The 26,510-nt window shown below is 43.5% G+C and overlaps 2 protein-coding genes across 6 annotated transcripts in view; one reads left to right on the top strand and one right to left on the bottom strand.

Moving 5' to 3' along the window:
• Positions 1-12,224, bottom strand: part of PEX10 (peroxisomal biogenesis factor 10) — a 33,842-nt gene extending 21,618 nt beyond the window's left edge. The window contains exons 1-2 of one of the 2 annotated variants that reach the window (XM_068240689.1): positions 11,928-12,224; positions 5,748-5,828 (exon numbers count right to left, since the gene is read on the bottom strand). In XM_068240689.1, the coding sequence (XP_068096790.1) occupies positions 5,748-5,828; positions 11,928-12,039 (193 nt within the window). In that variant the 5' untranslated portion in view covers positions 12,040-12,224. The remainder of the gene's footprint in view (positions 1-5,747; positions 5,829-11,927) is intronic. The other variant, XM_068240688.1, reaches the window with a different exon arrangement.
• The window catches only part of PLCH2 (phospholipase C eta 2), a 1,280,386-nt gene continuing 1,266,066 nt past the window's right edge, over positions 12,191-26,510 (top strand). Inside the window, exons 1-2 of one of the 4 annotated variants that reach the window (XM_068240676.1) lie at positions 12,191-12,350; positions 23,452-23,499. The gene's annotated coding sequence lies outside the window, so the exon portion shown is untranslated. Of the gene's footprint in view, positions 12,351-18,417; positions 18,467-23,451; positions 23,500-26,510 lie in introns of those variants that run through there. The other 3 variants (XM_068240677.1, XM_068240675.1, XM_068240674.1) reach the window with 3 other exon arrangements.

Raw genomic sequence — 26,510 nt, forward strand, 5'->3', positions numbered from 1 at the left:
AAATATATTAAAAATAAATATATATTAAAAAAAAAAATAGCACATTTTTATTAAAATAAAAAATAAAAAGTCACAGCAGCAATCAGATGCCAACAACAAAAAGCTCTGTTGGTGGCAAGAAAAGGAGCAAAGTTAACAAAGATTAATTTGTGTGCTAAGTTGTATGGCCCTGTAGCAAGTGGTTAAAGCTTCAGTGGCCTGAATTGTAAAAAAAAAAAGGCTTAATCACACTGTGGGGGTGTAAGCCTGGGGTCCTCAAGCGGTTAAAGGGTTATGATCATCAGGATTTTAGATATACTGAATTGAGAAGACAGTGCTGTTAAAACTGTTACAAAACAGATCAGTAAAATTTCTATGCATTGCCTATACCCCAAAGTGGACCTTTAGTCTATTGAAAGCAAGTAAATGCTGAAGTGATCACTATGGTACTATGATACTGCCTTGAAACCATTTTCATTAACTTGCTTGGAATATATCTTTTTAACCACTTCCCGACCGCCTAACGCACAGGGGCGGCCGGGAAGTGGAGCCCTTAAGGACCGGCTCACCCACAGAGGAGGCGGTCCATTTAAGGGCATGGGCGGAGCGATCGCGTCATCCGTGACGCGATCCTCCGCCGGCGCCTGTCACCGCTCGCCCGCCGCAACATCCCGCCGGCTATACGGAAGCGCCGGCGGGATGTTAACCCCGCGATCGCCGCATACAAAGTGTATAATACACTTTGTAATGTTTACAAAGTGTATTATACAGGCTGCCTCCTGCCCTGGTGGTCCCAATGTCCGAGGGACCACCAGGGCAGGCTGCAGCCACCCTAGTCTGCACCAAGCACACCGATTTCCCCCCCCCCCCCGCCCCAGATCGCCCACAGCACCCCTCAGACCCCCCCTGCCCACCCCCCAGACCCCTGTTTGCACCCAATCACCCATCAATCACTCCCTGTCACTATCTGTCAACGCTATTTTTTTTTTATCTCCCCCCCTGCCCACTGCCCCTCCTGATCACCCCCCCACCCCTCAGATTCTCCCCAGACCCCCCCCCCCCTGTGTACTGTATGCATCTATCCCCCCTGATCACCTGTCAATCACCCATCAATCACCCCCTGTCACTGCCACCCATCAATCAGCCCCTAACCTGCCCCTTGCGGGCAATCTGATCACCCACCCACACCAATAGTTCGCCCGCAGATCCGACGTCAGATCACCTCCCAAGGGCAGTGTTTATATCTGTTCTCTACCCTAAACACCCACTAATTACCCATCAATCACCCATCAATCACCCCCTATCACCACCTGTCACTGTTACCCATCAGATCAGACCCTAATCTGCCCCTTGCGGGCACCCAATCACCCGCCTACACACTCAGATTGCCCTCATACCCCCCCTTATCAATTCGCCAGTGCAATATTTACATCTGTTCTTCCCTGTAATAACCCACTGATCACCTGTCAATCACCCATCAATCACCCCCTGTCACTGCCACCCATCAATCACCCCCCGTCACTGCCACCCATCAATCAGCCCCTAACCTGCCCCTTGCGGGCAATCTGATCACCCACCCACACCAATAGATCGCCCGCAGATCCGACATCAGATCACCACCCAAACGCAGTGTTTACATCTATTCTCTCCTCTAAACACCCACTAATTACCCATCAATCACCCCCTGTCACTGTTACCCATCAGATCAGACCCTAATCTGCCCCTTGCGGGCACCCAATCACCCGCCTACACGCTCAGATTGCTCTCAGACCCCCCCTTATCAATTCGCCAGTGCATTAGTTACATCTGTTCTTCCCTGTAATAATCCACTGATCACCTGTCAATCACCCCCTGTCACTGCCACCCATCAATCACCCCCTGGCACTGCCACTCATCAATCAGCCCCTAACCTGCCCCTTGCGGGCAATCTGATCACCCACCCACACCAATAGTTCGCCCGCAGATCCGACGTCAGATCACCTCCCAAGGGCAGTGTTTATATCTGTTCTCTACCCTAAACACCCACTAATTACCCATCAATCACCCCCTGTCACTGCTACCTATCAGATTAGACCCCTATCTGCCCCTAGGGCACTCAATCACCCGCCCACACCCTCAGAATGCCCTCAGGCCCCAGCCCTGATCACCTCGCCAGTGCATTGCTTGCATCTATTCCCCCCTCGAATCACACCTTGAGACACCCATCAATCACCTCCTGTCACCCCCTAGCACACCTACCCATCAGATCAGGCCCTAATTTGCCCCGTGTGGGCTCCTGATCACTCGGCCAAACCCTCAGATCCCCCTCAGACCCCTTCCGATCACCTCCCCAGTGCATTGATTGCATCTATTTTCCCCTCTAACCACCCCCTGAGACACCCATCAATCACCTCCTGTCACCCCCCTAGCACTCCTATCCATCAGATCAGGCCCAATACAACCTGTCATCTAAAAGGCCACCCTGCATATGACCGGTTCCACAAAATTCGCCCCCTCATAGACCACCTGTCATCAAAATTTGCAGATGCTTATACCCCTGAACAGTCATTTTGAGACATTTGGTTTCCAGACTACTCACGGTTTTGGGCCCGTAAAATGCCAGGGCGGTATAGGAACCCCAGAAACGGACCCCATTTTAGAAAAAAAGACACCCAATGTATTCTGTTAGGTGTATGACGAGTTCATAGAAGATTTTATTTTTTGTCAAAAGTTAGCGGAAATTGATTTTTGTTTTTTTTTCACAAAGTGTCATTTTTCACTAACTTGTGACAAAAAATAAAATCTTCTATGAACTCACCGTACTACTAACGGAATACCTTGGGGTGTCTTCTTTCTAAAATGGGGTCACTTGTGGGGTTCCTATACTGCTCTGGCATTTTAGGGGTCCTAAACCGTGAGGAGTAGTCTAGAAAACAAATGCCTCAAAATGACCTGTGATTAGGACGTTGGGCCCCTTAGCGCACCTAGGCTGCAAAAAAGTGTCACACATGTGGTATCGCCGTACTCAGGAGAAGTAGTATAATGTGTTTTGGGGTGTATTTTTACACATACCCATGCTGGGTGGGAGAAATCTCTCTGTAAATGGACAATTGTGTGTAAAAAATAAAAAAAAATCAAACAATTGTCATTTACAGAGGTATTTCTCCCACCCAGCATGGGTATGTGTAAAAATACACCCCAAAACACATTATACTACATCTCCCGAGTACGGCGATACCACACGATTGGCACTTTTTTGCAGCCTAACTGCGCTAAGGGGCCCAAAGTCCAATGAGTACCTTTAGGATTTCACAGGTCATTTTGAGAAATTTTGTTTCAAGACTACTCCTCACGGTTTAGAGCCCCTAAAATGCCAGGACAGTATAGAAACCCCACAAATGACCCCATTCTAGAAAGAAGACACCCAAACGTATTCCGTTAGGAGTATGGTGAGTTCATAGAAGATTTTATTTTTTGTCACAAGTTAGCGGAAAATGACACTTTGTGAAAAACAAACAATTAAAATCAATTTCCGCTAACTTGTGACAAAAAAAAATAAAAAACTTCTATACTGCCCTGGCATTTTAGGGGCCCTAAACCGTGAGGAGTAGTCTTGAAACAAAATTTCTCAAAATGACCTGTGAAATCCTAAAGGTACTCATTGGACTTTGGGCCCCTTAGCGCAGTTAGGCTGCAAAAAAGTGCCAATCAAGTGGTATCGCCGTACTCGGGAGATGTAGTATAATGTGTTTTGGGGTGTATTTTTACACATACCCATGCTGGGTGGGAGAAATACCTCTGTAAATGACAATCTTTTGATTTTTTTTTTTTTTTTTTTTACACACAATTGTCCATTTACAGAGTTATTTCTCCCACCCAGCATGGGTATGTGTAAAAATACACCCCAAAACACATTATACTACTTCTCCCGAGTACGGCGATACCACATGCGTGGCACTTTTTTGCACCCTAACTGCGCTAAGGGGCCCAAAGTCCAATGAGTACCTTTAGGATTTCACAGGTCATTTTGAGAAATTTTGTTTCAAGACTACTCCTCACGGTTTAGGGCCCCTAAAATGCCAGGACAGTATAGGAACCCCACAAATGACTCCATTTTAGAAAGAAGACACCCCAAGGTATTCTGTTAGTAGTACGGTGAGTTCATAGAAGATTTTATTTTTTGTCACAAGTTAGCGGAAATTGATTTTTATTGTTTTTTTTTCACAAAGTGTCATTTTCCGCTAACTTGTGACAAAAAATAAAATCTTCTATGAACTCACCGTACTACTAACGGAATACCTTGGGGTGTCTTCTTTCTAAAATGGGGTCATTTGTGGGGTTCCTATACTGTCCTGGCATTTTAGGGGCCCTAAACCGTGAGGAGTAGTCTTGAAACGAAATTTCTCAAAATGACCTGTGAAATCCTAGGTACTCATTGGACTTTGGGCCCTTTAGCGCAGTTAGGGTGCAAAAAAGTGCCACACATGTGGTATCGCCGTACTCGGGAGAAGTAGTACAATGTGTTTTGGGGTGTATTTTTACACATACCCATGCTGAGTGGGAGAAAGATCTCTGTAAATGGACAATTGTGTGTAAAAACAATTAACAAATTGTCATTTACAGAGATATTTCTCCCACCCAGCATGGGTATGTTTAAAAATACACCCCAAAACACATTATACTACTTCTCCTGAGTACGGCAATACCACATGTGTGGCACTTTTTTGCAGCCTAACTGCGCTAAGGGGTCCAAAGTCCAATGAGCACCTTTAGGCTTTACAGGGGTGCTTACAATTTAGCACCCCCCAAAATGTCAGGACAGTAAACACACCCCACAAATGACCCCATTTTGGAAAGTAGACCCTTCAAGGTATTCAGAGAGGGGCATGGTGAGTCCGTGGCAGATTTCATTTTTTTTTGTCACAAAGTGTCAATTTCCGCTTACTTGTGACAAAAAATAATATCTTCTATGAACTCACTATGCCTCTCAGTGAATACTTTGGGATGTCTTCTTTCCAAAATGGGGTCATTTGGGCGGTATTTATACTATCCTGGAATTCTAGCCCCTCATGAAACATGACAGGGGGTCAGAAAAGTCAGAGATGCTTGAAAATGGGAAAATTCACTTTTTGCACCATAGTTTGTAAACGCTATACCTTTTACCCAAACCAATAAATATACACTGAATGGGTTTTTTTTTATCCAAAACATGTTTGTCCACATTTTTCGCGCTGCATGTATACAGAAATTTTACTTTATTTGAAAAATGTCAGCACAGAAAGTTAAAAAAATCATTTTTTTGCCAAAATTCATGTCTTTTTTGATGAATATAATAAAAAGTAAAAATCGCAGGAGCAATCAAATAGCACCAAAAGAAAGCTTTATTAGTGACAAGAAAAGGAGCCAAAATTCATTTAGGTGGTAGGTTGTATGAGCGAGCAATAAACCGTGAAAGCTGCAGTGGTCTGAATGGAAAAAAAGTGGCCGGTCCTTAAGGGGTAGAAAGCCCTAGGTCCTCAAGTGGTTAAAGAAGCATAGGTAGTGGCATTTAGTATCCAAACAGGAATTGAGAAAAGCTGACTGGCTGTTACTGCTCATTGCACCTATTAAACTTTCTTGTTCACAGTCAGGGCTTTACTGCCCATCTCCGTATTAGGAAATTATGCCCCCACAACCACTAAGAATGCTCTGATGAGCCAGAACTTACAGCCAGTTCATAAGAAGTGTGAATCTGTTTGGTGGCTGTGGGAGATAGCTGATGCTGATAAGGAAGGTATTGAAAGCTTTACCAGAAAATGTTGTCAGGGTGTAGTAGGTGAGATCACACAACAGCTCTATCTCTTTCCTCCACTGCAGCCATTTCTTGGCACCTAAAGTTGAAAATAAAAAACAAAGAAAACTTGTTACATTTGTGTATAATACAATTACAAACAAGTAGTGTTTGTTAAGATTAAGGCAGTGAAGAAAGGATCCGCAAACCAGGGTTGGCTTAGTGAAAAAATGTCCGTTCTTTATTAGAAAAATCCACATGACAGAAAATGTGCAATAAAATCACAGGATCGACTGACGCGTATTGGGCTTACAATCTGCCCTTAGTCATACTATGACTAAGGGCAGATTGTAAGCCCGATACGCGTCAGTCGATCCTGTGATTTTATTGCACATTTTCTGTCATGTGGATTTTTCTAATAAAGAACGGACATTTTTTCACTAAGCCAACCCTGGTTTGCGGATCCTTTCTTCACTGGATTTGCTAAAGGACTGGCTCTCTAGATCCTGCACCGATTGGTATGTGTTGTCATGGGGGTTGAGCGTTTATGAACTTGTTCTCTGCTTAAAGAGGAACTCCAGTGAAAATAATGTAGTAAAAAAAGTGCTTCATTTTTTACCATAATTATGTATAAATGATTTAGTCAGTGTTTGCTCATTGTAAAATCTTTCCTCTCCCAGATTCACATTCTGACATTTATTACATGGAGACATTGTTACTGTGGGCAGGTTATTTAGCTGTTTCTAGCTGCTCTGTCTGTTAGACAGCTAATAACAGCTGTTTCCTGTCTCTGAACATTGTTACATTGTGGCTGTTTGCCAGGAGTACCGCAGTCTTCAGAGGTTCTTGTGGGAGGGATTTCAGCACAAAATCAGTCACACAGCGCCCCCTGATGGTCTGTTTGTGAAAATCATTGTCTTTCTCATGTAAAATGGGGTATCAGCTACTGATTGGGAAAAAGTTCAATTCTTGGTTGGAGTTTCTCTTTAAGATTAAGGCAATTCTATATGTTTTGATCTACAGGATGACACACGGTGGGCCTAAGTTATACAGCCTGTAGTGACCACAAAAGTAGAAGAAGGTACTAACGGTCTGCAAGATACTTCTACCAATCCTTATTAGTACTGCTATGGTATACATCCTGTAAATAGCTGATCAGGTTAGATTCCACCCCTGTGACATAGATCATACTAGTCTCCCCTAACCCTGTGATCTTACAGGTCAACAGAGTAACCAAGCAGCTCAGGGTGACCCAAACTACTAGGAATGTATAGGGGGATGAAAGGAACCAAAAAGCTCTCCTACTAAAAAAGCAAAGCTTGGTGTAATTGCCTTCTTAAAACAGAAGGAAATTTGCAAAAATTCAGTTATAAATGAACATTTGAGGTTACCCACAATGCACACCTACTAAATATGCAAATTATCCCTTTCCGCCCTTGTTAAGCCAAGCAAGCATCCAGAACCGCTGGTTTATAGCAAGCCTATAGCTTTAAGTTTTACACAGGTCAGGTAGGGGATTTATGCAACTAAGAGGGAGAGGGTTTAAACTGTATCCAGGTGAGCTCTGGCCCAGAGATGACTTTTCCAAAGAGTTCCAAAGTGTGTGTGTGTGTGTGTGTGTGTTTGTAATACTAAAGATGGGTACACACATCAGATTGAAGTCTTTGGAAAATGAAAGATCACAGACCAATTTTACCCCCTTCCATGTAATATGAGAGTCATACCTACACAGTCTATTCTATGGAGCTGAACTCCCCACACATGCAAAAGATCAGTATCTGCAAAAGGTATTCATAGTCTATGATATCTGCAGATTTCATACACACCTTGTTTAACGGACATTCATCTGCAGATCAGATCCACCAGGATGGATCCTCAGATCTGCAGATGAATGTCAGTTAAACAAGGTGTGTATGAGGTATGCAGATATCAGACTATGGCCCAGTGCACACCAAAACCGCTAGCAGATCCGCAATACGCTAGCGGTTTTGGGAGCTGATTTCAGAGCGATTCTAGGTATGTTTAGAGAGGTTTTCTAAACATACCTAGCGGTTTCGCGTGCGTTTTTGTGTAGCAGATTACACATATTGTTACAGTAAAAGCTGTTACAGAACAGCTACTGTAACAAAAATGCCTGGCAAACCGCTCTGAACTAGCGTTTTTCAGAGCGGTTTGCGGTTTTCCTATACTTTACATTGAGGACGAAACGCTTCCGAAAACCGCAAACGCGCAGCAGGAGGCGCGTTTGCGGCTTGGCAAAAAACACAAACCGCCGGTGTGCACCATCCAATTGCAATACATTAGACAAGCGTTTTTAGAGGCGGATGCGGCCGGCGGATCGCTCCAAAAACCGCTCGGTGTGCACTGGGCCTTAGAATGCATTTTGCAGGAACTGATCTTTTTTTTTTGCATGTGTACAACATCTTTGTTCACAGCATCTTGCAAAGATTTTTTTTCTGATGTGGAGTTCAGCTCAATAGAATAGACTGTGTAGAGTATGGCTCTCATACTACATGGAAGGTGGTAACATTGGTCTGTGATCTTTCCTTTTCCAAAGACTTTGATGTGTGTACCCACCTTAAGTTAGTAAGAACACTTTTCCACCTCTATCTGGAACAGGGGTATTAAACTCAAATACAAAGTGAGCCGAAATTGAACACTGGGACCTAGTTACAGGCTAACCTCAATGTCTAGTGGCCACCTTCCTCCCTTATAAAGTTCACTGGTGTCTAATGGCTCCCCTCCAACCCCTATACAGTTCCCTGGTGTCTAGTGGTCCTCCATACCCTATAAAGTTCCTTGGTGTCAGTAGCCCCCACCCTCCCCTACATAGTTCCCTAGTGTTTAGAGCTTTCTCCTTTCCTCTCCCATATGGATTCCCTGATGTTCTAGGGGGTTTACCTGCAATATAGCTTCCCTGGTGGTCTCGAGTGGGCCAAACATAATGCAAAGTGGGAAACCACTTGGGGGCCAAATTTAATGGCTCTGATGGCCACACTGCTCACGGGCTAGAGTTTGACATATGTGATCTGGAGCAATCTGTAATATACCACTGTTGTGGTCACTACAGCATCTCTTTACTAAGGTATTTTCAGAGATCATCAGGCACCCCTAGAGGGTATTTCATAAGTGATCCAAAAAGCCTGCACTTTGCAACTGAAAAAGTATCGAAAAGTAGGTGAAAAAGTACTATCAATTCTTTTATGTATTTTCTTACTTGCTGGGGTTTTAAAAAGGCATTTTATTGACAAGGTGTGAAAATGTCACCTCAGAGAAAACACATGAGAAAAAGTTAATCACATATAGGTTCTGGAGAGAAAACTTCTGGCTTCAAGGCTCATGCAGTTGGCATATTATTTTACACCTAAAACTTTTTTTCAACAAAGATTTATTAAAAAAAAAAAGAGAGCAAACATGACTGATCTGCCAAAGCACAACCAATATCCAATAAAGGTCACATTGAACAATTTTAATTACATACAGTATACAGTTACACTACAAAATTCAGCTACAGAGCAATAGTTTGAAAAAGCTCTTGGCAACCCTCACTAGGGGCTATTTTGTAGCGCTATGAAATTAGATGTCAGTTTGGTATAGCTCAGAATCTTAGTTAATTAAGTCCAACCATACTTTATATGAATGCATGTTTTACAGGCTTTATTTTTGAACAAATAGGTATTTTACAGTTTGGAGGGGTACAATGACACAGATCCATTATATGAACGATCAGGGAACAGCCGGATTCTAGTTTGGATGCTCATTACCTACGGAAGGGGGGAGGGGATTTAGCCAGTAGCCTGGCAGTGCTGCTGATCTATTTGGCTGCAGTAGTGTCTGAATCACACCAGAAACAAGCATGAAGCTAATCTTGTCAGATCTGATAATAATGTCAAAAACAACTGATCTGCTGCATGCTTGTTCTGTGTCTATGGCTAAAAGTATTAGAAGCAGAGGCTCAGCAGGAGAACCAGGTAACTGGAATTAAAAGAAAAAAAATAAAATAAATATGGCAGCCTCCATATCCCTCTCCCTTCAGTTCTTTAAAGTGAACCTAAAGCCACCCAAAAACGTTTAAACTTACCTGGGGCCCCCAGGTAAGTTACATTTTGTTTGGCTTTAGGTTTCCTTCAAGAGACTGAGGCTTGATTCACAGTGGGACGTTGCGTTTTGATGCCACGTTAAAGTCGCACCGCAAGCTTGCAACGCGCCCAAAAAGTGGCAATGCAGCATTACCGTCGCATACAGCAGATACAGTAAAAAATACAGGCAATGAAAAGTATGCTTCCAAGTCATTACTGAGCATGTGCAAACAGTCCAACGCAGCTAATAACGTGTATAACGCACTGCATGCAGTACTTTTACTTAACGTGCAGCGTTAGACACCAAAGCAACGTGTGCACTGTGAACAGGGCATTGATTTTTCATTGCAGTAATTTATTCCGCGTTAAATGCTGTTTTAACGCGCGACTTTAACGTCCCACTGTGAACTTAGCCTAAAGCAAAAAGGTCCTGTGGTTTGAGGAATCAAAACTAAATGTTCTTGTGGACATCATGGATGCCACATCTCCCTAGGCTACAGAGGAAAAGGACTATCCCATTTATCAGTGCACAATTCAAAAGCCAGCATCTGTGATGGTATGAGATCGCAGTGGTGCACATTGTATGGGTAGCTTGCACATTTAGGAACGCTACAAAGATCAAGAATGGCAGTCCTGAAGGAGCTAGGCAGCAAGCGGACAGATGTGACATCAAACCCAGTGTTTACCAAACTGAGCAGCGTGTGAGCACGTAAAAAGAGAACACTGAACTGTGCTCGCCGCTGCAAGAAAGCTTTCTGCTGGACTTGGCCAAACAGGCAGTGGCGCAGGGATCACCATAGTAGCCACAGTGGCTGCTATGGGGCCCGGGAGCAAAATTCTGAATTTCCGAAAAGTGGCAGCAGGCATGCATAGATAAGTAACTTGGCTTCACAGATGATTCTATTCTGTCCAGGTCTCCCATATGTTACTACAGAGCTCTCTAATCATAGAGACATGGGCACCTGGACAGGATAGATCGTCTGTGGAGCCAAGAGGCGAGTTACTTATCTATTCATGCCCACTTCTGTTACTTTGCACAGGGGTAGGGGTATCTTTCTGCCCATTTACACTGGGGGCCCTCTGTCTCAGAGCAGTGCTTTTCAGCACAGGTAGATTTGGGTGCAGCCGGTGCCACCATAGACTGTAATAGGAAATACAGCTACAGCGCGCTCAGTGAGTAACGTTGGCATCGTCAGAAGACGGAGCCGAAGTTGCTTTTAAAACACAATTATATCATTCCCCACTATCCATGGCGACCTAGAGGGGGAACAGTAATTAACACGGCCCGGACTTTTGCAGAAGCCGGATCAGCCATATACCGGCTGTATCATGCGTCCAAGTCTACCGGCGCCGATTTCAAATGTATGCCTCTGTCTCCCTAAACCAAGGATGCTGCCTATACAGAGGGCTTCTGGTTACCTAACCTGGTGGTCCTTTGGCTACATATAACCGAGGGGGCAACCTATTATAAGGGTCCTCCTGGCTACCCATCCTGGGGCCCTCTGGCTACCTGTACTGAGGGGCCCTACCTATATGGCGGTCATTCTGGCTACCAATCCTAAGCAGCAATCGGTCTACCAGTACTGAGGGGGATACCTACTTTGCATATTGGCAGCCCAGGTCCCAAAGTGGCCATCATTGGAATCTGGCCGTAACATATACATATGTATGTAGTTTTGGAACTACATATGATGGCACCCAGAAGTATTTTTCAGGGAAGACCTTTCTTGTTTCAGCATGGCATTTACTTTGCTACCTAGGGTGAAACTATGATGCTGCTGTAGCAACCCTGTCCACAGATTCTGTTGATAAGACATTCAGCTAGGCATTTGGCTACATTTTTATAAATGCAGGAACATTATGCCTTTATTGTCTTGCAGGACAGAATGAACATTTGAACACTTTAATTATGTTAAAAGGATTAACCAATACAGCTGAGTATAAATCTACACATGGAATTAGGAATTGAATTACGTTACTTTGTCTATTAAAAAAAAGAAAATATATTTCAGAAGTTAAGAAATATGACGACATGATCCAGATATCCATGTACATGAACAACCCAGAGTCAGGTCAGACAAGGTTAGTCGGTGACAGGCCAGCAGGTGCACTACACTCACCTGCAAAAGCCTGACAGGCCTCGTGAGCCTGGCCCTTCAGACTGCCCCGGAACTGATCATCTTTCTGGCTGCTGCGGATGAGCTGAGGATGGTTGGCTGGGATGAAGGCCATGCCGACAGGAAGGTTCCCCTCTGACTCATAACCCGACGCCGCTCAGGTCCTCCTCATTCACCCCAATAATAATAGCCAACCCTTCTAATTTCCCGAACCACTTCCGGGTGTAGCGTACCAACTTCCTAAGTTACTTCCGGGTGTACTGAGCGTCTGCGACGTGGTGGCGTCATCTCGCGCGAACTTCACATAGTTAGTCAGTCGTTGTCACTGGGGTTTGGGTTGGGAGCTGTTGGTCTGCGACATCGGTTTCTGTCTGGTCGGGTAACAGCTGGCCTGTATATTTGGAAGCCGTAGTCTGCAGCCACTTGGTATAGCACGTATATCTATTTAACCTATAATATACATATCTGTCTTTTTGAGCTCTGCAAATTGCCATCTCTTTTTCAGATTTTGTTTAACTATTTAATATCACGTGCAGAAAGATTTAAAATAGATAGGTTGGACTGCCAAGAAGTGACAATGATCTGCATTAATGACAAAGGGTCAGTCAGAAGCACTTTCGGTGCTAGTCTAAAGTTGAGGGGACGCTGCGGCTGCTCCCTTGTGGCAAACTTACTCATTTGGTAGCGATCACTGATTTATAAGAAATATGAGACAAAGCTAGAAGTACTATCCATAAAATAAACTTATGCGTAGTACACGAGATAAGATTTTCAAGCAGATTTCCTGCCAGATTGATTATATTCAACATGTCTGATCTGATTTTGATCGATTTTCCATCCGCTCCTACGAAAAATCGATCAAAATCAGATCGGACATGTTGAATATAATCGATCTGGCAGGAAATCTGCCTGAAAATCTCATTGTGTGTACTAGGCATAAAATAACACACCAGGACCCACAGCATTTAATAGATGAGCTTTAGGCTTTGCTAAACCTGTTTGGTTCCCTCTGGGTCCCCTATGTCTTACAGATTATTGGTCATGATCAAATTACTGCAAGCAGGGATGGTTCTATGAGATTTACCACTGGGTCCCCTTAAAGGGAAGATCCAACGGGAAAAAAAAAAGTACTTATCCGGGGCTTCCTCTAGCCCATGGCAACCGATATGTCCCTTGCCGCAGCTCTGGTGTCCTGGGTTCCCCTTCGTTGCAGTTCCCGACCCAGCTAGGCCGGCATCTTCTGTGCCTGTGCGAGCGTGCGCTTAGAGCATTCTGCGCAGGCGCATATCACGTGTAGCACAGCCGTGCATTCGCCTGGGCGCAGTAGATGCTGACTTGGTGAGGTCGGCATCTGCAATGGAGGGGACACCGAAGCTGCGGCGAGGGACATATCGGCTGCCAGGGGCTGGAGGAAGCCCCGGGTAAGTAGAACTTGTTTGGTTTTTTTTTCTTTGGATCTTCCCTTTTACTAGACTAGTACCACACTCTTAGCAGCACCCTGCAGATAGATTTTTCCAGTGTTTCTCAACATTATAATAATGTGCCCCAATACTTTTGTGTTATCCCGTCTGGAAAGTTTGGCAGCTCTTTGTTTAAAGAGAAACTCCGACCAAGAATTGAACTTTATCCCTATCAGTAGCTGATACCCCCTTTTACTTAAGAAATCTATTCCTTTTCACAAACAGACCATCAGGAAGCGCTGCATGGCTGATATTGTGGTGAGACCCCCTCCGACAAAGAAACTCTGAGTATGTACTCTTGGCAGTTTCCTGCCTGTGAACCCTGTTGCATTGTGGGAAATAGCTGTTTACAGCTGTTTCCAACTGCCAAAACAGCACGCAGCAGCTACATCACTTGCCAGCAGTAAACATGTCACCATGTGATAAATGTCAGAATATAAATCAGGGATTTTAAAGATTTTACAATGGGCAAACACTGACTAAATCATTTATACATAATTATTGTAAAAATGAAGCACTTTTTTATTATATTATTTTCACTGGAGTTCCTCTTTAAGTTCTGTTTGATCCCCTAGCCAGATCTAACCATTTTTGGAAAGCTAAAAGTCCCGGCTTTCCTTTGCACTAGGTTCCGAGTCAATGCGATGCCTCATTCCCAAGTTAGGAATGGTTTGGGGGACAGGTGTCACCTGCACTTTACTTCAGAGAGCACAGTGGAATTGAGTCTCCTGCCCAGTGTTTTCCCCAGAAATTTTTTCCAGCCGGGTGGCATGAAAAAGTAGCCGGGTGGGGCATGATAACAGAATGCTGGGCCGGCGATTCTCTGCATACAGCAGAGGAGAAGATGAGCCGATGACAGCCCGGGGGTCACCAAAACTAGCCGGGTGGAGCACCCGGCTAAAAGAGTCTGGGGAGAACACTGCCTGACCATGTCAATAAGACAGATAAGAGACGAGGGTGCATAGCTGCGCTGCTCCTTCATCTGTAAAGAGAGACCCAGGGCACTTGAAATACATTTTGAAGACACATATTTATGCTGTGAAGGAAGAAGAAGACCTACAGAGTGTGCTGCTTATCATCATGTCGCTTTTATCCCGTACTTCTTTAATTGAACTTTCTGCAGCCAAGTTCAGGGGAAATTCCTTCTTCAAAACCCCATAACTTGGGAACTGAGCATCATACCGACTCGGGACCTGGTGCAACAGAAAGCCGGGACTTTCAGCTTTCCAAAAATGGTCAGATCTTCCTGGGGGAGGAAACAGAACATTAACCGCTTCGCATCCAGACCTTGTTTTCCCCTTATTGACCAGAGCAGTTTTGACGTTTTAGCTATGTCCCTATTCAATCAGCAATAATTTTATCCCTACTCACAACTCGTAAATGATGTACATATCGTTTTTTTCAGGATAAACTAGACTTTCACTGGGGGATATTTTGTCCCGAGAATTTTTTTCTGCGCATTTTAGCGGGAAAAAAGAGGGGAAAACGTTAAAATTGCATTATTTCTCATGTTTTCTTCAATTCTAGTAAAAAAAATACAAAGTGCTACAGTAGGTAAAAGACATGCCATCAGTATTAAGTCCCCCAAGGATAGATAGCCAGATGTGTGCCCAGTATCAGACCCCCCCCCCCAGTATAGCCAGATGTGCCCCCTAATATCCGCCTCCATTATAGCCAGATATGCCCCCGCATTTGCGACCCCCCACATATATTTATACAGCTGCGTATCCCAAATAAGCACCCCTCATTATAGCCAGATGTGTCCCCAGGATCAGTGTTCCCCATTATAGCCAGATGTGCCCCCAGGATGAGCGCCCCCGCCCCATTATTGCATATGTGCCCCCCAGCATTAAGTTATGTCCCTCAGGACCATCAGATGTGCCCCCCATTCTAAAATTCCCCACCCCATTACCCTGATGGGCCCCAATAATAATTTCAAACCCCCCCCCTTCAGATTTTAAATCCCCACCCTCTGTTATGGGCAGCCTGATGTGCCCTCCCCCCTTATCACTATGCCCCCCCCCAGATCGTAAAAAAAAATGCCCCTGCAAGATGAATATCTCACCTTACCTGGTTCCTGCGATCATCCTGCAGCTCCAGCCTCCATTCTCCGCTCTTCATTCAGCCCTGTGACGCTGAATATCCGGGTCCCGGCTTGATGACTTCATCAAGCCGGGACCCGGATATTCAGCGTCACAGGGCTGAGTGCACTGCGGAGAATGGAGGCTGGAGCTGCAGGATGATCGCAGGAACCAGTTCAGGTAAGATATTTATCTTGCAGGGGCGTTTTTTTTACGATCTGGCCACGGAGGGGGAAAGATGAATGATCACGCTGTTTGCTACAGAGGTGATCATTCATCCGCGGGGGGGGGGGGGGGGGGTCACTAATTGGCTACAAGGGAACATGTTCCCTTTTGCCAATTAGTAAGGCAGCTGACAGTGCCGGGGGGTGCGCCCTGAAGCGCACCTGTTCCTGCACAACAGCACTGCAAGCAGGTCAGTATATCTACGTCGCTGTGGCTTGGAGGGTGCCACAGCTGACGTAGATATACTGTAGTGGAGGGGAAAGTGGTTAACACAAAGCTGCCAGACTTTCCAGATGGTATAATACGTAAGTACCTGTGTCCCTTTAATAATGAATCCATAGGTCAAATACCACCTATTGTGGGTACCATCATTTTAAGGGAACTAGTCTAGTTTAGGGAACTTAGTGGGAAACCTCATAGACAAGCGCTACTCCCTGCAATAAATCGCTGTAAACTTGCAACTGCTAAAATCAATGTGCCCAACAAGTGTGCCCATACTTAGAGCACTAGTTCCTCCTCCAAAATGTGTCATTAGTCTAATAGTTAAAATTATAATTACTGGTACATTTTAGAATGAAGGATGGTCGGTGGGCCAAAGGAATTGTATCTACTATTGCAACTGACACAAAGGTGCAAACATACAATATTTCTATTTGATGACTATGGTAACTATTTCTGTGGAGATTTGATGACTCAGGATACATCGTCTACCATATATGGTAGATAATATTTTACTCAAACCACAAGTACATTCCGTAAGGCTCCAAAGGAGTGATAGCCACAGATACAAGGCAGAAATGCAAAGCTGACGTTACACATTGTTGCAAGAATATTGTTATGCTTACCTTTTTACAGCGCCGACTTTTTCTCCAGGTCCGTTGGTGTCTGTCTCCCATGCCGAGTCTGCACTGCCAGTCCTGTCCACAGTTGTCATTCAGTCCTGTTAGTTTGCTCTACCAGTCCTGTCTGCAATCTGTGATGTTATTCTGCCCTGCTGGTTCAGCCGTCTGTCCTGTCTGTCTGCTCTACCTATCCAGTCTGCTGTTTATTGTCTTGGTTCCTACCAGGGCTGTGGAGTCGGAGTCGGGGCAATTTTGGGTGCCTGGAGTCGGAGTCGGGAAAAAATGCACCGACTCCTAATGAATTTAAACTGTAATTAAAATAGAAAATATGATAAAATGTTCTATTTCTCAGATAATAGTCATCATAAATAATTTATACATACAGTAATAGCTGTGCTTAGTCCACAAAAATGAAATAAACCAATCAATATTAGTTACTTGTGCTGCTTCAATAAAGCAGTCCCCGTATTTTTAAAGTCAGATATACACATCTGATTGTGACTGTATATATGAGGTGTACACAGGAATCTCTTATATATACTAAATAACATCCAGGGCTGTGGAGTCGGTCCAAAAATCCACCGACTCCGACTCCTCAGTTTAGGATTCCACCGACTCCTCGACTCCGACTCCTCTAATTTGCATATTACAATTTTGTTGATTAAAAGTATGTAACATGAAATTCGTCTCTTAACTGCCAACGCTTAGGAATTTTACAAGACAACTGAAGTGAGAAGGATATGTAGACTACTATATTTATTCCCTTTAGACTAAAACTAGTCCTTAGTAAGAGTACTTGTAAAAGGTACAAACCGGAACAAAGAACATCTATCAGGCCCTAGGCAATGTGACTGTGGGTACATGTAAGAATGATGTGCAGGTACTCTGCAGGGGAATGAGGAGATTGTAAACAGACTACACCTCTGTGTTCAATGTGCACAGTATTCTCAGTGGATTCCCTGCAGCTCTGTGGGGAGTGCATATGTAGAGTATAGTACTACTGTGTAACAAAGTAAACCTGAGACAGATTAAATTAAAGTTTTATACATACCTGGGGCTTCCTCCAGCCGCCTTCATGATAATCAGTCCCTCGTTGTCCTCCTCCACCACCTGGATCTTCTGCTATGAGTCCAGGTACTTGAGCCAGTCGGGCGTAGTGCGCATGCACACACTCCGCCGCCAGGAGCATACTACACCTGTGCAGCACTATTGCGCAGGTGCAGAATGTTCCTGGCTGTGGGAGCGGCATGCGGCCGGACAGCGCTGACTGGCTGAATTACCAGGACTCATAGCAGAAGATCCGGGTGGTGGAGGACAGCGAGGGACTGATTAGCCTGAAGGGGGCTGGAGGAAGCCCCAGGTATATATAAAACTTTACTTTTCATCCGTCTCAGTTACCCTTTAATTTGTAGTCACCAAACCAAATTTTAACAACATATCAAATTATTTGATTTCATCAGCAAAGGGAGTGCATACATTTGCATAAATCAGCATTAATGCAGAATTATTTCCATCTCGTTGACCATCTCTATTAGTGACACAGCTACACATCAGGCTTTATTCTTACAGCATAGATGTTATTTACTATATATAAGAGATTCCTGTGTACACATCATATATACAGTCACAATCAGATATGTATATCTGACCTTAAAAATACAGGGACTGCTTTATTGAAGCAGCACAAGTAACTAATTTTGATTGGTTTATTTCATTTTTGTGGACTAAGCACAGCTATTACTGTATATATACTGTATGTATACATTATTTTTAATGACTATTATCTGAGAAATAGAACATTTTATCATATTTTCTATTTTAATTACAGTTACAAATTCATTAGGAGTCAGAGTCGGTGCATTTTTTCCCGACTCCGACTCCAGGCACCCAAAATTGCCCGACTCCGACTCCACAGCCCTGATAACATCTATGCTGTAAGTATAAAGCCTGATGCGTAGCCGTGTCACTAATAGAAATGGTCAATGAGATGGAAATAATTCTGCGTTGATTCTGATTTATGCAAATGTACGCACTCTCTTTGCTCATGAAATCAAATAATTTGATATGTTGTTAAAATTTGGTTTGGTGACTACGAATTAAATGGTACCTGAGAAGGATGAAAAGAAAAGTTTTATACATACCTGGGGCTTCTTCCAGCCCCCTTCAGGCTAATCAGTCCCTCGCTGTCCACCTCCACCTCCTGGATCTTCTGCTATGAGTCCCAGAAATTCAGCCAGTCAGCGCAGTCCGGCCGCATGCCGCTTCCACAGCCAGGAGCGTTCTGCACAATAGTGCTGCGCAGGTGTAGTACGCTCCCGGCGGCGAAGTGTGTGCATGCGCACTACGCCAGACTGGCTCAAGTACCTGGACTCATAGCAGAAGATCCAGGTGGCGGAGGACAGCGAGGGACTGATTAGCCTGAAGAGGGCTGGAGGAAGCCCAAGGTATGTATAAAACTTGAATTTCATCTGTCTCAGGTTTACTTTGTTACACAGTAGTACTATACTCTACATATGCACTCTCCACAGAGCTTCAGGGAATCCACTGAGAATGTTGTGCACATTGAACACAGAGGTGTTGTCTATCACCCATAAACCTGGTTCAGATTGTGCATGAAGAATGTGTAATAGAGGAAGAATCTCCTTATTACCCTGCAGAGTACCTGCACATCACTCTTACATGTACCCACAGTTACATTGCCTAGGGCCTGATAGATGTTGTTTGCTCCGGTCTGTACCTTTTACAAGTACTCTTACCAAGGACTAGTTTTAGTCTATGACTAAAGGGAATAAATATGGCAGTCTCCATATCCTTCTCACTTCAGTTGTCTTTTAAAATTCCTAAGCGTTGGCAGTTAAGAGACGAATTTCATGTTACATACTTTCAATCAACAAGATTGTAAAATGCAAATTAGAGAAGTCGGAGTCGAGGAGTCGGAGTCGGTGGAATCCTAAACTGAGGAGTCGGTGGATTTCTGTACCGACTCCACAGGTTTGGTTCCTACTAGTCCAGTCCAAAGTCTCTCATCCTGGTCCCCACCAGCCCAGTCCGCGCTTTGTCATCCTTTTTTATGCCTGGTCACATTCTGTCACCTTGTGTCCTGTAGGTCCAGTCTGTAGCCAGTGTTACAGATTTTATCCTGCTCTCTCCACACTGCACAGTTCATGCTCCTGTTCTTTCCATCACTGGTGGAGACAACCCTGGGGGTTGCATTCTGATGGTCACTATCAGTAGCATTAATTGACCCCCATGGGACGACCCATAGTTATCACGCCCAGCTTCATGGTTGTTACTAGGTCCGGTATCTAAAAGGCCTTCACAATATCTACATTAAAGTGGTCTTAAAGTCAGCATTTCTACTTTGCTCTAAAAGATTCCTCACAGCTTGAAAGCTACTATTCCAGAATTTTTTTTAGCAGAACATCACTGAAATGGTTAAACAAAGTACTTTGTCCTGCTATTCAGCTTCAAAACCGCATCCAAACTGGAGGTAACAGTATTTTTGTTTGCATTCCAATGTTGATACATGTGTGTAAACACAGTGTGACTTGTAATTTGTCTGTTTACAAATTACAAGTTTCCAAAGTGTAGTTTACTTATGCACAAAAGCAAATATGATAACTGTCTGAGTAATAAAAAGTAGGGAAACACATTTTTATTGAATGTTATGTCGGAGTTTCAGACCACTTTAACCACTTGAGGTCCACAGTGGTAAACCCCCCCAAAAGACCAGGCCTTTTTTTTTAGTAAAATGGCCACTGCAGCTTTAAGGCCAAGCTGCAGGACCGCACAACACCGCACACGAGTGATTTCCCCCCCCCCTTTCTCCCCACCAACAGAAAAGCTCTCTGTTGGTGGGGTCTGATCGCCCCCCTAGTGTTTGTTTATTTTTTAATAAATATTTATTTCTTTATTTTTGACTATTTCTTTTTTTTTTCAAACCCTTCCCTCCCCCCAGCCAGCCAATCATGGCGATCGGCTGTCATAGGCTTCTGCCTATGAGAACCTATCGCTCTCAAGTGCCCCAGGGGGACAGCCGTGTCACACGGCTGTCCCCAGTACAGGGCTGCTGCAGATCGCAGCGCTGTACATGTAAATAGACGACGGTTATGCCGTCTAATAGTCTTCCGAGCGGCGATCGCCGCTCGGAGACTGAAGGCGGGATGGAGCTCCGCGCCCCGCCCCCCCCCCCCCCCCCGAGCAAGAGATGCGTGCTCCCTGCGCACGATCTCCTGCGAACTGCAACCTCAGGACTTGACGTCAATTGGCGTTAGGCGGTCCTGGGGCTGCCGCCACGGCCACGCCCATTGGTGTGGGGCGGTCTTGAAGTAGTTAAAGCACGCCTGAACTGAAAATAAAATGATGTGGCCAAACTTGGGGCTTCTTCTGGTCCCCCACAGTCTTTGTGGCCCCTCAGCTTTTCCGGCTGCTGCTCTATCTCCATGCTTTGCCCCTGTTTAGTTTTCAGAACCGCGCATGCTCTGTCCACTTGCGCATTCTCTTAATGCATGCTCTCAAACGGCTGTGCACAGCAGCCATGGTAGTGAGTGTCTTCTGTATATTCAGTTAGAATGTTTTCCGAACTGTTCATGTCCAAAATGCTCCTGGGCCACGGCTGCATGGAGAGGACAGAGCATGCACCCTGGCTGTGACTGAGCCCAGTTGCTGCTTCCTCTTGAGGACCACAGGTTTATACCCACCTAGTGACCAGGCCATTTTTTTTACAATTCAGCACTTCACAGCTTTAACAGTTTATTGTCTGGCTATACAACTTGCCATCCAAATTAATTTTACCTCCTTTTCTTCCCAATAATAGAGCTTTCTTTTGGTGGTGTCTGATTGCTGCTGCAATCTTTATTTACTTATTTTTTTATTAATAAAAGATTATCTTTTTTTTTAAAGTCCCTATTTCTTTGATTCTCCCTCCCCCCTAGCCCTAGACTGCGATACATACACTACACTACCCATACATGGTCATCAGCCTATGTATGTGATTACATTGTGAGCTGTTGGTCGGAACAGTTAAAGGAACACTATCAATACACAAGTGTTCTAAAATGACAATGTACAAATAATGTCTAAGTAGCTGTGTAAACATTTTCCTACTTTTCATATTAAATATCAGAGGCAAAAGCTGTAATTTGACTGGAAGAAGCCCCAAGTACAGTATGGCTGCATTATAAATAAAAAATTGACTCAACACAATTGCACTGGCGTGCCTACTCTACCAAAAATTAAACATTTAAAGTCGCTTTCCCCTTACACGCAGCACCCCTTATGTCCTTAGAGTAATGCAAGTCTTTTCTGTGATAATTTAAAACAACTGCCAATGCACCCCTGCAGAACAACAAATGACAGTCACTTGTATAGTAAATCTCCATTGACTCTATGTCCCTCCCTTGACACTTGGGCCCATATGCAATTAAAGGACTACTGTAGGGGGGTTGGGGGAAAGTGAGTTGAAGTTACCTGGGGCTTCTAATGGTCCCCCGCAGACATCCTGTGCAACCACTCACCGATGCTCTGGCCCCACCTCTGGTTCACTTCTGGAATTTCAGACTTTAAAGTGAGAAAACCACTGCGCCTGCGGTGCCGTGTCCTTGCTCCCGCTGATGTCACCAGGAGCGTACTGCGCAGGCCCAGTATGGTCTGTGCTTGCACAGTACGCTCCTGGTGCCATCAGCGGGAGCGAGGACACGGCAATGCAGGCGCAGTGGTTTTTAGACTTTAAAGTCTGAAATTCCAGAAGTGAACCGGAGGCGGGGCCGGAGCATCGGTGAGCAGCTGCGCGGGCACAAGATGTCTGCGGGGGGCCATTAGAAGCCCCGGATAAGTTCAACTCATTTTCTCCGAACCCCCCCTACAGTACCCTACAGTATTCCTTTAACTTTTTCTCCTTAGTTTTCTCCTAGGTGATATTTTTAATATTGTCAATAAAATGCCTTTTAAGCCACCAGAAAAGCAAGAAAATACTCAAAATAATAGTAATAGTACTTTTTAATTTACTTTTTGGTATTTTATTTTAACCTCCTGAGCAGGCATGTCACTCGCTAGCTTCAGGAGTCCCCCATGATTAATTTATTAGATCAATTGGCTGCAAAAGGTTTAGCTAGCACTAGGCTGGCTAGTATAGGTGGCCAGCACCCCCCGATCGTCCCAGATCCAGCCACTTATACATTACCCATCCTGGTTCCAGCGATCGCCGCAGTCTCCCTGCACAGCTCCGGTCTTCTCTATGGGGAGGATCGGGTCTGCGCATGACGTTGGTGACGTGATGACGTCATGTACGATCCTCCCCATAGAGAAGACCGGAGCCGTGCGGGGAGGCTGCGGCGATCGCTGGAACCAGGCTGGGTAATGTATAAGCGGCTGTGTCATATGTCCGTGTGAAAAACATGGTCTGCTGCTCTCTTCAGGCTGGTTGCAGGTGAGTTGTCAGCCTGATAACATTTGTAAGACAAGAAGAATGGCACCAGCGCCTTATAAACAGTACTATACAAATATGCAGCCTGGGGAAAATGAGGAATAATGTGAATGTAAACAAAAGAGAATGCAGCGTTACCACTTCCACGTTCTCATGATTGGCTGCATTTTAATTTTCAGTTCAGGTTTTCTTTAACCTTGTAGTCCACCAAAAGTGCTTTTACTGTACCTCCAATAGGAGAGAGTTGCTCCTTTGCAGCAGAGAATGTACCAGAGAATGCTGGGTAATTTCTAGGACAATTTCTGATATAGTAACCTTCTGATATAGTAAACCACTTGTCCTGGTCCCTTGGAGTTTACTATAACAAGATTATACTGTAATGTATTTAAAATGTCTTTATAAATTAGAATATAGTAAATTTATATTTGGCAGATGTTTGGGAAGTTATAAATTATTGATTTCTTAATTTATGTATTTGTTTAATCATCTTTTTAGATACTTCCTTTTTGTATAGTAATTTTCATCTTATACCTTCACTGTCAGGTACGGTAAGTTCACAAGAAATCTTTCAGATTATGAAAAGAAATTGTACCACCACGTTTCTGCCACTAGGTGGTGTGTGGACACTGCCTTTAAACAAGGAATAACTGCAACACAAGCACATTAACTTATGTTTGTACTACAACAGTATAAAGAATTATCATTGCTGTTGTGTAATCCTGTAATAGTTTATAATAATCACATTATTTGAAAATTCTTAGTACTGTATTACCGGTAATGTATTATCTTGTACTTTGTTATGGAATGTATAAATGTAACAAAAAAAGTAAAAAAAAATTCTGTTTGAAAACCACAACTGCAGTTGCCCATAGTAACCAATCAGATCTCACCATTTATTGGCATGCAGCAGGTAGAAAAATGAAAGGGGACTGCTGTTCAGCTGCTGTGGGTAACCGTGCATAGCTGTTTGCATTGATGTCTTTATATAAAGGTTATTTTTATATTATGTAGTTTATTTAGAATGAAAGACATTTATATGTGTATGATCCTTGGAACTCATATTGTAAAGATAATTAGCTAAGACTTGGTGTCATCAATCTCTTGTTTGTATTCAGATACTTTAAGGAAACCCGAGATGTATATAAACTGATGAGATAAACAATTGTATCTGTCCACCTATTCCTTAAAGAGAAACTCCAGTGAACATTTTACTGTTGGCAGGTGATGTAGCTGCTGCATGGTTTTTGGCAAATGGAAACAGCTGTAACAGCTATTTCCCACAATGCAACAAGGTTCACAGACAGGAAACTGCCCAAAAAAAGTACGTACTTTTCGTGTGGGAGGGGTTTCTTGTGGGAGGGGTTTCACCACAATATCAGTCATACAGTGCCCCCTGATGGTCTGTTTGTGAAAAGGAATAGATTTCTTATGTAAAAGGGGGTATCAGCTACTGATTGGGATAAAGTTCAATTTTTGGTCGGAGTGTCTCTTTAAAATTATTTTTTTTTTTAGAATCCCACATTTTCATCTCTTTGTGTATCAGCTAAAAAAAAGTATGTTTAATGCTATATTGTCTCACATGACTGATATAGTGTTTTAGTGTCCCAGAAGCAAAAATATATGAACTATTGACCTTTTTTATCTATCCCATGCACTCAGAAGCTGTTATTTGTCAGGAAAGAGTTTTATGACTGCAGATCCTTTTCACTGTAATCCAACAAGGTCCTGACTGGAGAGAAACTGTCACTTGCCTGATGTCTCTTTGATGCAAAAAAAAAAGAAGACAAGGAACAAAGCCCAGTTATTTGTATGCTTTCCACTGTACAGACACATGTCTATCTCATTTCACATGTCACGTCACCTTTTTTATTTCTTATATGTTACATTTCCTTGCTTCTAATTACCGCTGTAATGTGTATTTATGGCCAGTTGTCACTAGAGGGCATTGTGAGACAATAACAGGACTTATGCATTCAGTTTTGTTTTCAGATCAAAGCATTCCAAGAATTTATAGCACGATGAGTTCTGGTGAGAATTATATGGAGGCTGCCATATTTATTTTCTTGTAAAAATTGCAAGTTGCTTGTCTGTCCCTCCGATCCAGTGTCTCGAATACTTTTGGCCATAGACCCTGAGCAAGCATGCAGATCAGGTGCTCTGACTTAAATTCGACCGAATTAGCCACATTCTTGTTTCAGGGTTGTGACTAAGATATCACTGATACCAGAAGATCAACAGGACTGCCAGGCAACTGGAATTGTTTCAAAGGAAATACATATGGCCTCCATATCACTCTCACCTCCAGCGCATTTTAAAGGACATCAGAGGTGAAAATAAACTGATGAGAAAAACAATTGTATCTATCCTCCTTCTCCTAAAAATGACTTTTTTTTTAAGATATCCCACAGTTTTATTTTGTATTTAAATCTAGTTTCTAGGTTTTTACTGTTTCATTGTCTCTGTTTAATCTTCACTGAAGTATACTAGAGCTACGAATTATTGACCCTTTTTATCTCTTTCCGGCTCTCAGAAACCATTTACTGACAGGAAAGTATTTTATGGCTGTAATTACTTATCATTGAGGGTTATGCTATAGTCTGACCCAGTCCGACCCGCTCCCGACCCGAACAGAAACTGTCACTTGCATACCTGATGTTTAACTCCTTTATGCAGAGAAATAAAAGGAGCACAGCCTAGTTACCTAGTTATTTGTGTGCTAGGCGCTATACATACACATGTCTATCTTATCATGTCACCTGTCACCTCGGTTGTCCTTTAAGGAAACCTGAATTTAGTGGACCATGGAAGGAGCTATGGTTGACATCCTTTTGAACATGCTACTTGTGCGGCTGTTGTATCTCTAATACTTTCTCAATCACTGAGCAAAAAACAGTATGCAAATGAGTTGTGCTGACTTCTTTCTGGCTGCACTGGCTGAATGCTCATTGCCAGTATAGAATGATAAGGTACAATTAATTGCCTGGATCATAAATACTTCACTTGTGACTGTAACAACAGAAAAGTAACAGCTGTTCTGCTCCCAGATTAAAGTTATTTTATTTTTATATGTGTGAAGAAGATCAAAATACAAATACAGAAGTGATTAGTCTGTGTATGCAAAATGCTCTGACCACTATCTGTGTGGGGAGACAAGATTTAAACTTTCCGAAGAAGGGGTTGCTAGGCTACCGAGTACTTTACTGAGAATGTGAATTCAAAGCCAACTCTGCATCTAGTATTAAGCAACAGACTTTAGATAGTGGAATGGAATTACATATGTCCAAATTTTCAGATCTCAGCTCCTTGTTAGGCATCTATAAAAGAGAAGAAAAACAACAATTAGACTACAGATTAACACATGCAGTCATGAAAAACAGAGTACACCTCCTCTCATTTCTAAGTTTTATGTACAAGGACATATTAAAAAAAAATAATTTTGTCCTTAGCAGGTTCTAAAATTATTAAACTCTAAAATGTAAAGCAACACATAGCAACTGAAAAAGTATATTCTGGATCCCATAGAGCCCCCCTTGATTCAGGTTCACTCTAAGGGC

Source organism: Hyperolius riggenbachi, chromosome 6 (genome assembly GCF_040937935.1).
Source record: "Hyperolius riggenbachi isolate aHypRig1 chromosome 6, aHypRig1.pri, whole genome shotgun sequence".
NCBI lineage: Eukaryota > Metazoa > Chordata > Amphibia > Anura > Hyperoliidae > Hyperolius > Hyperolius riggenbachi.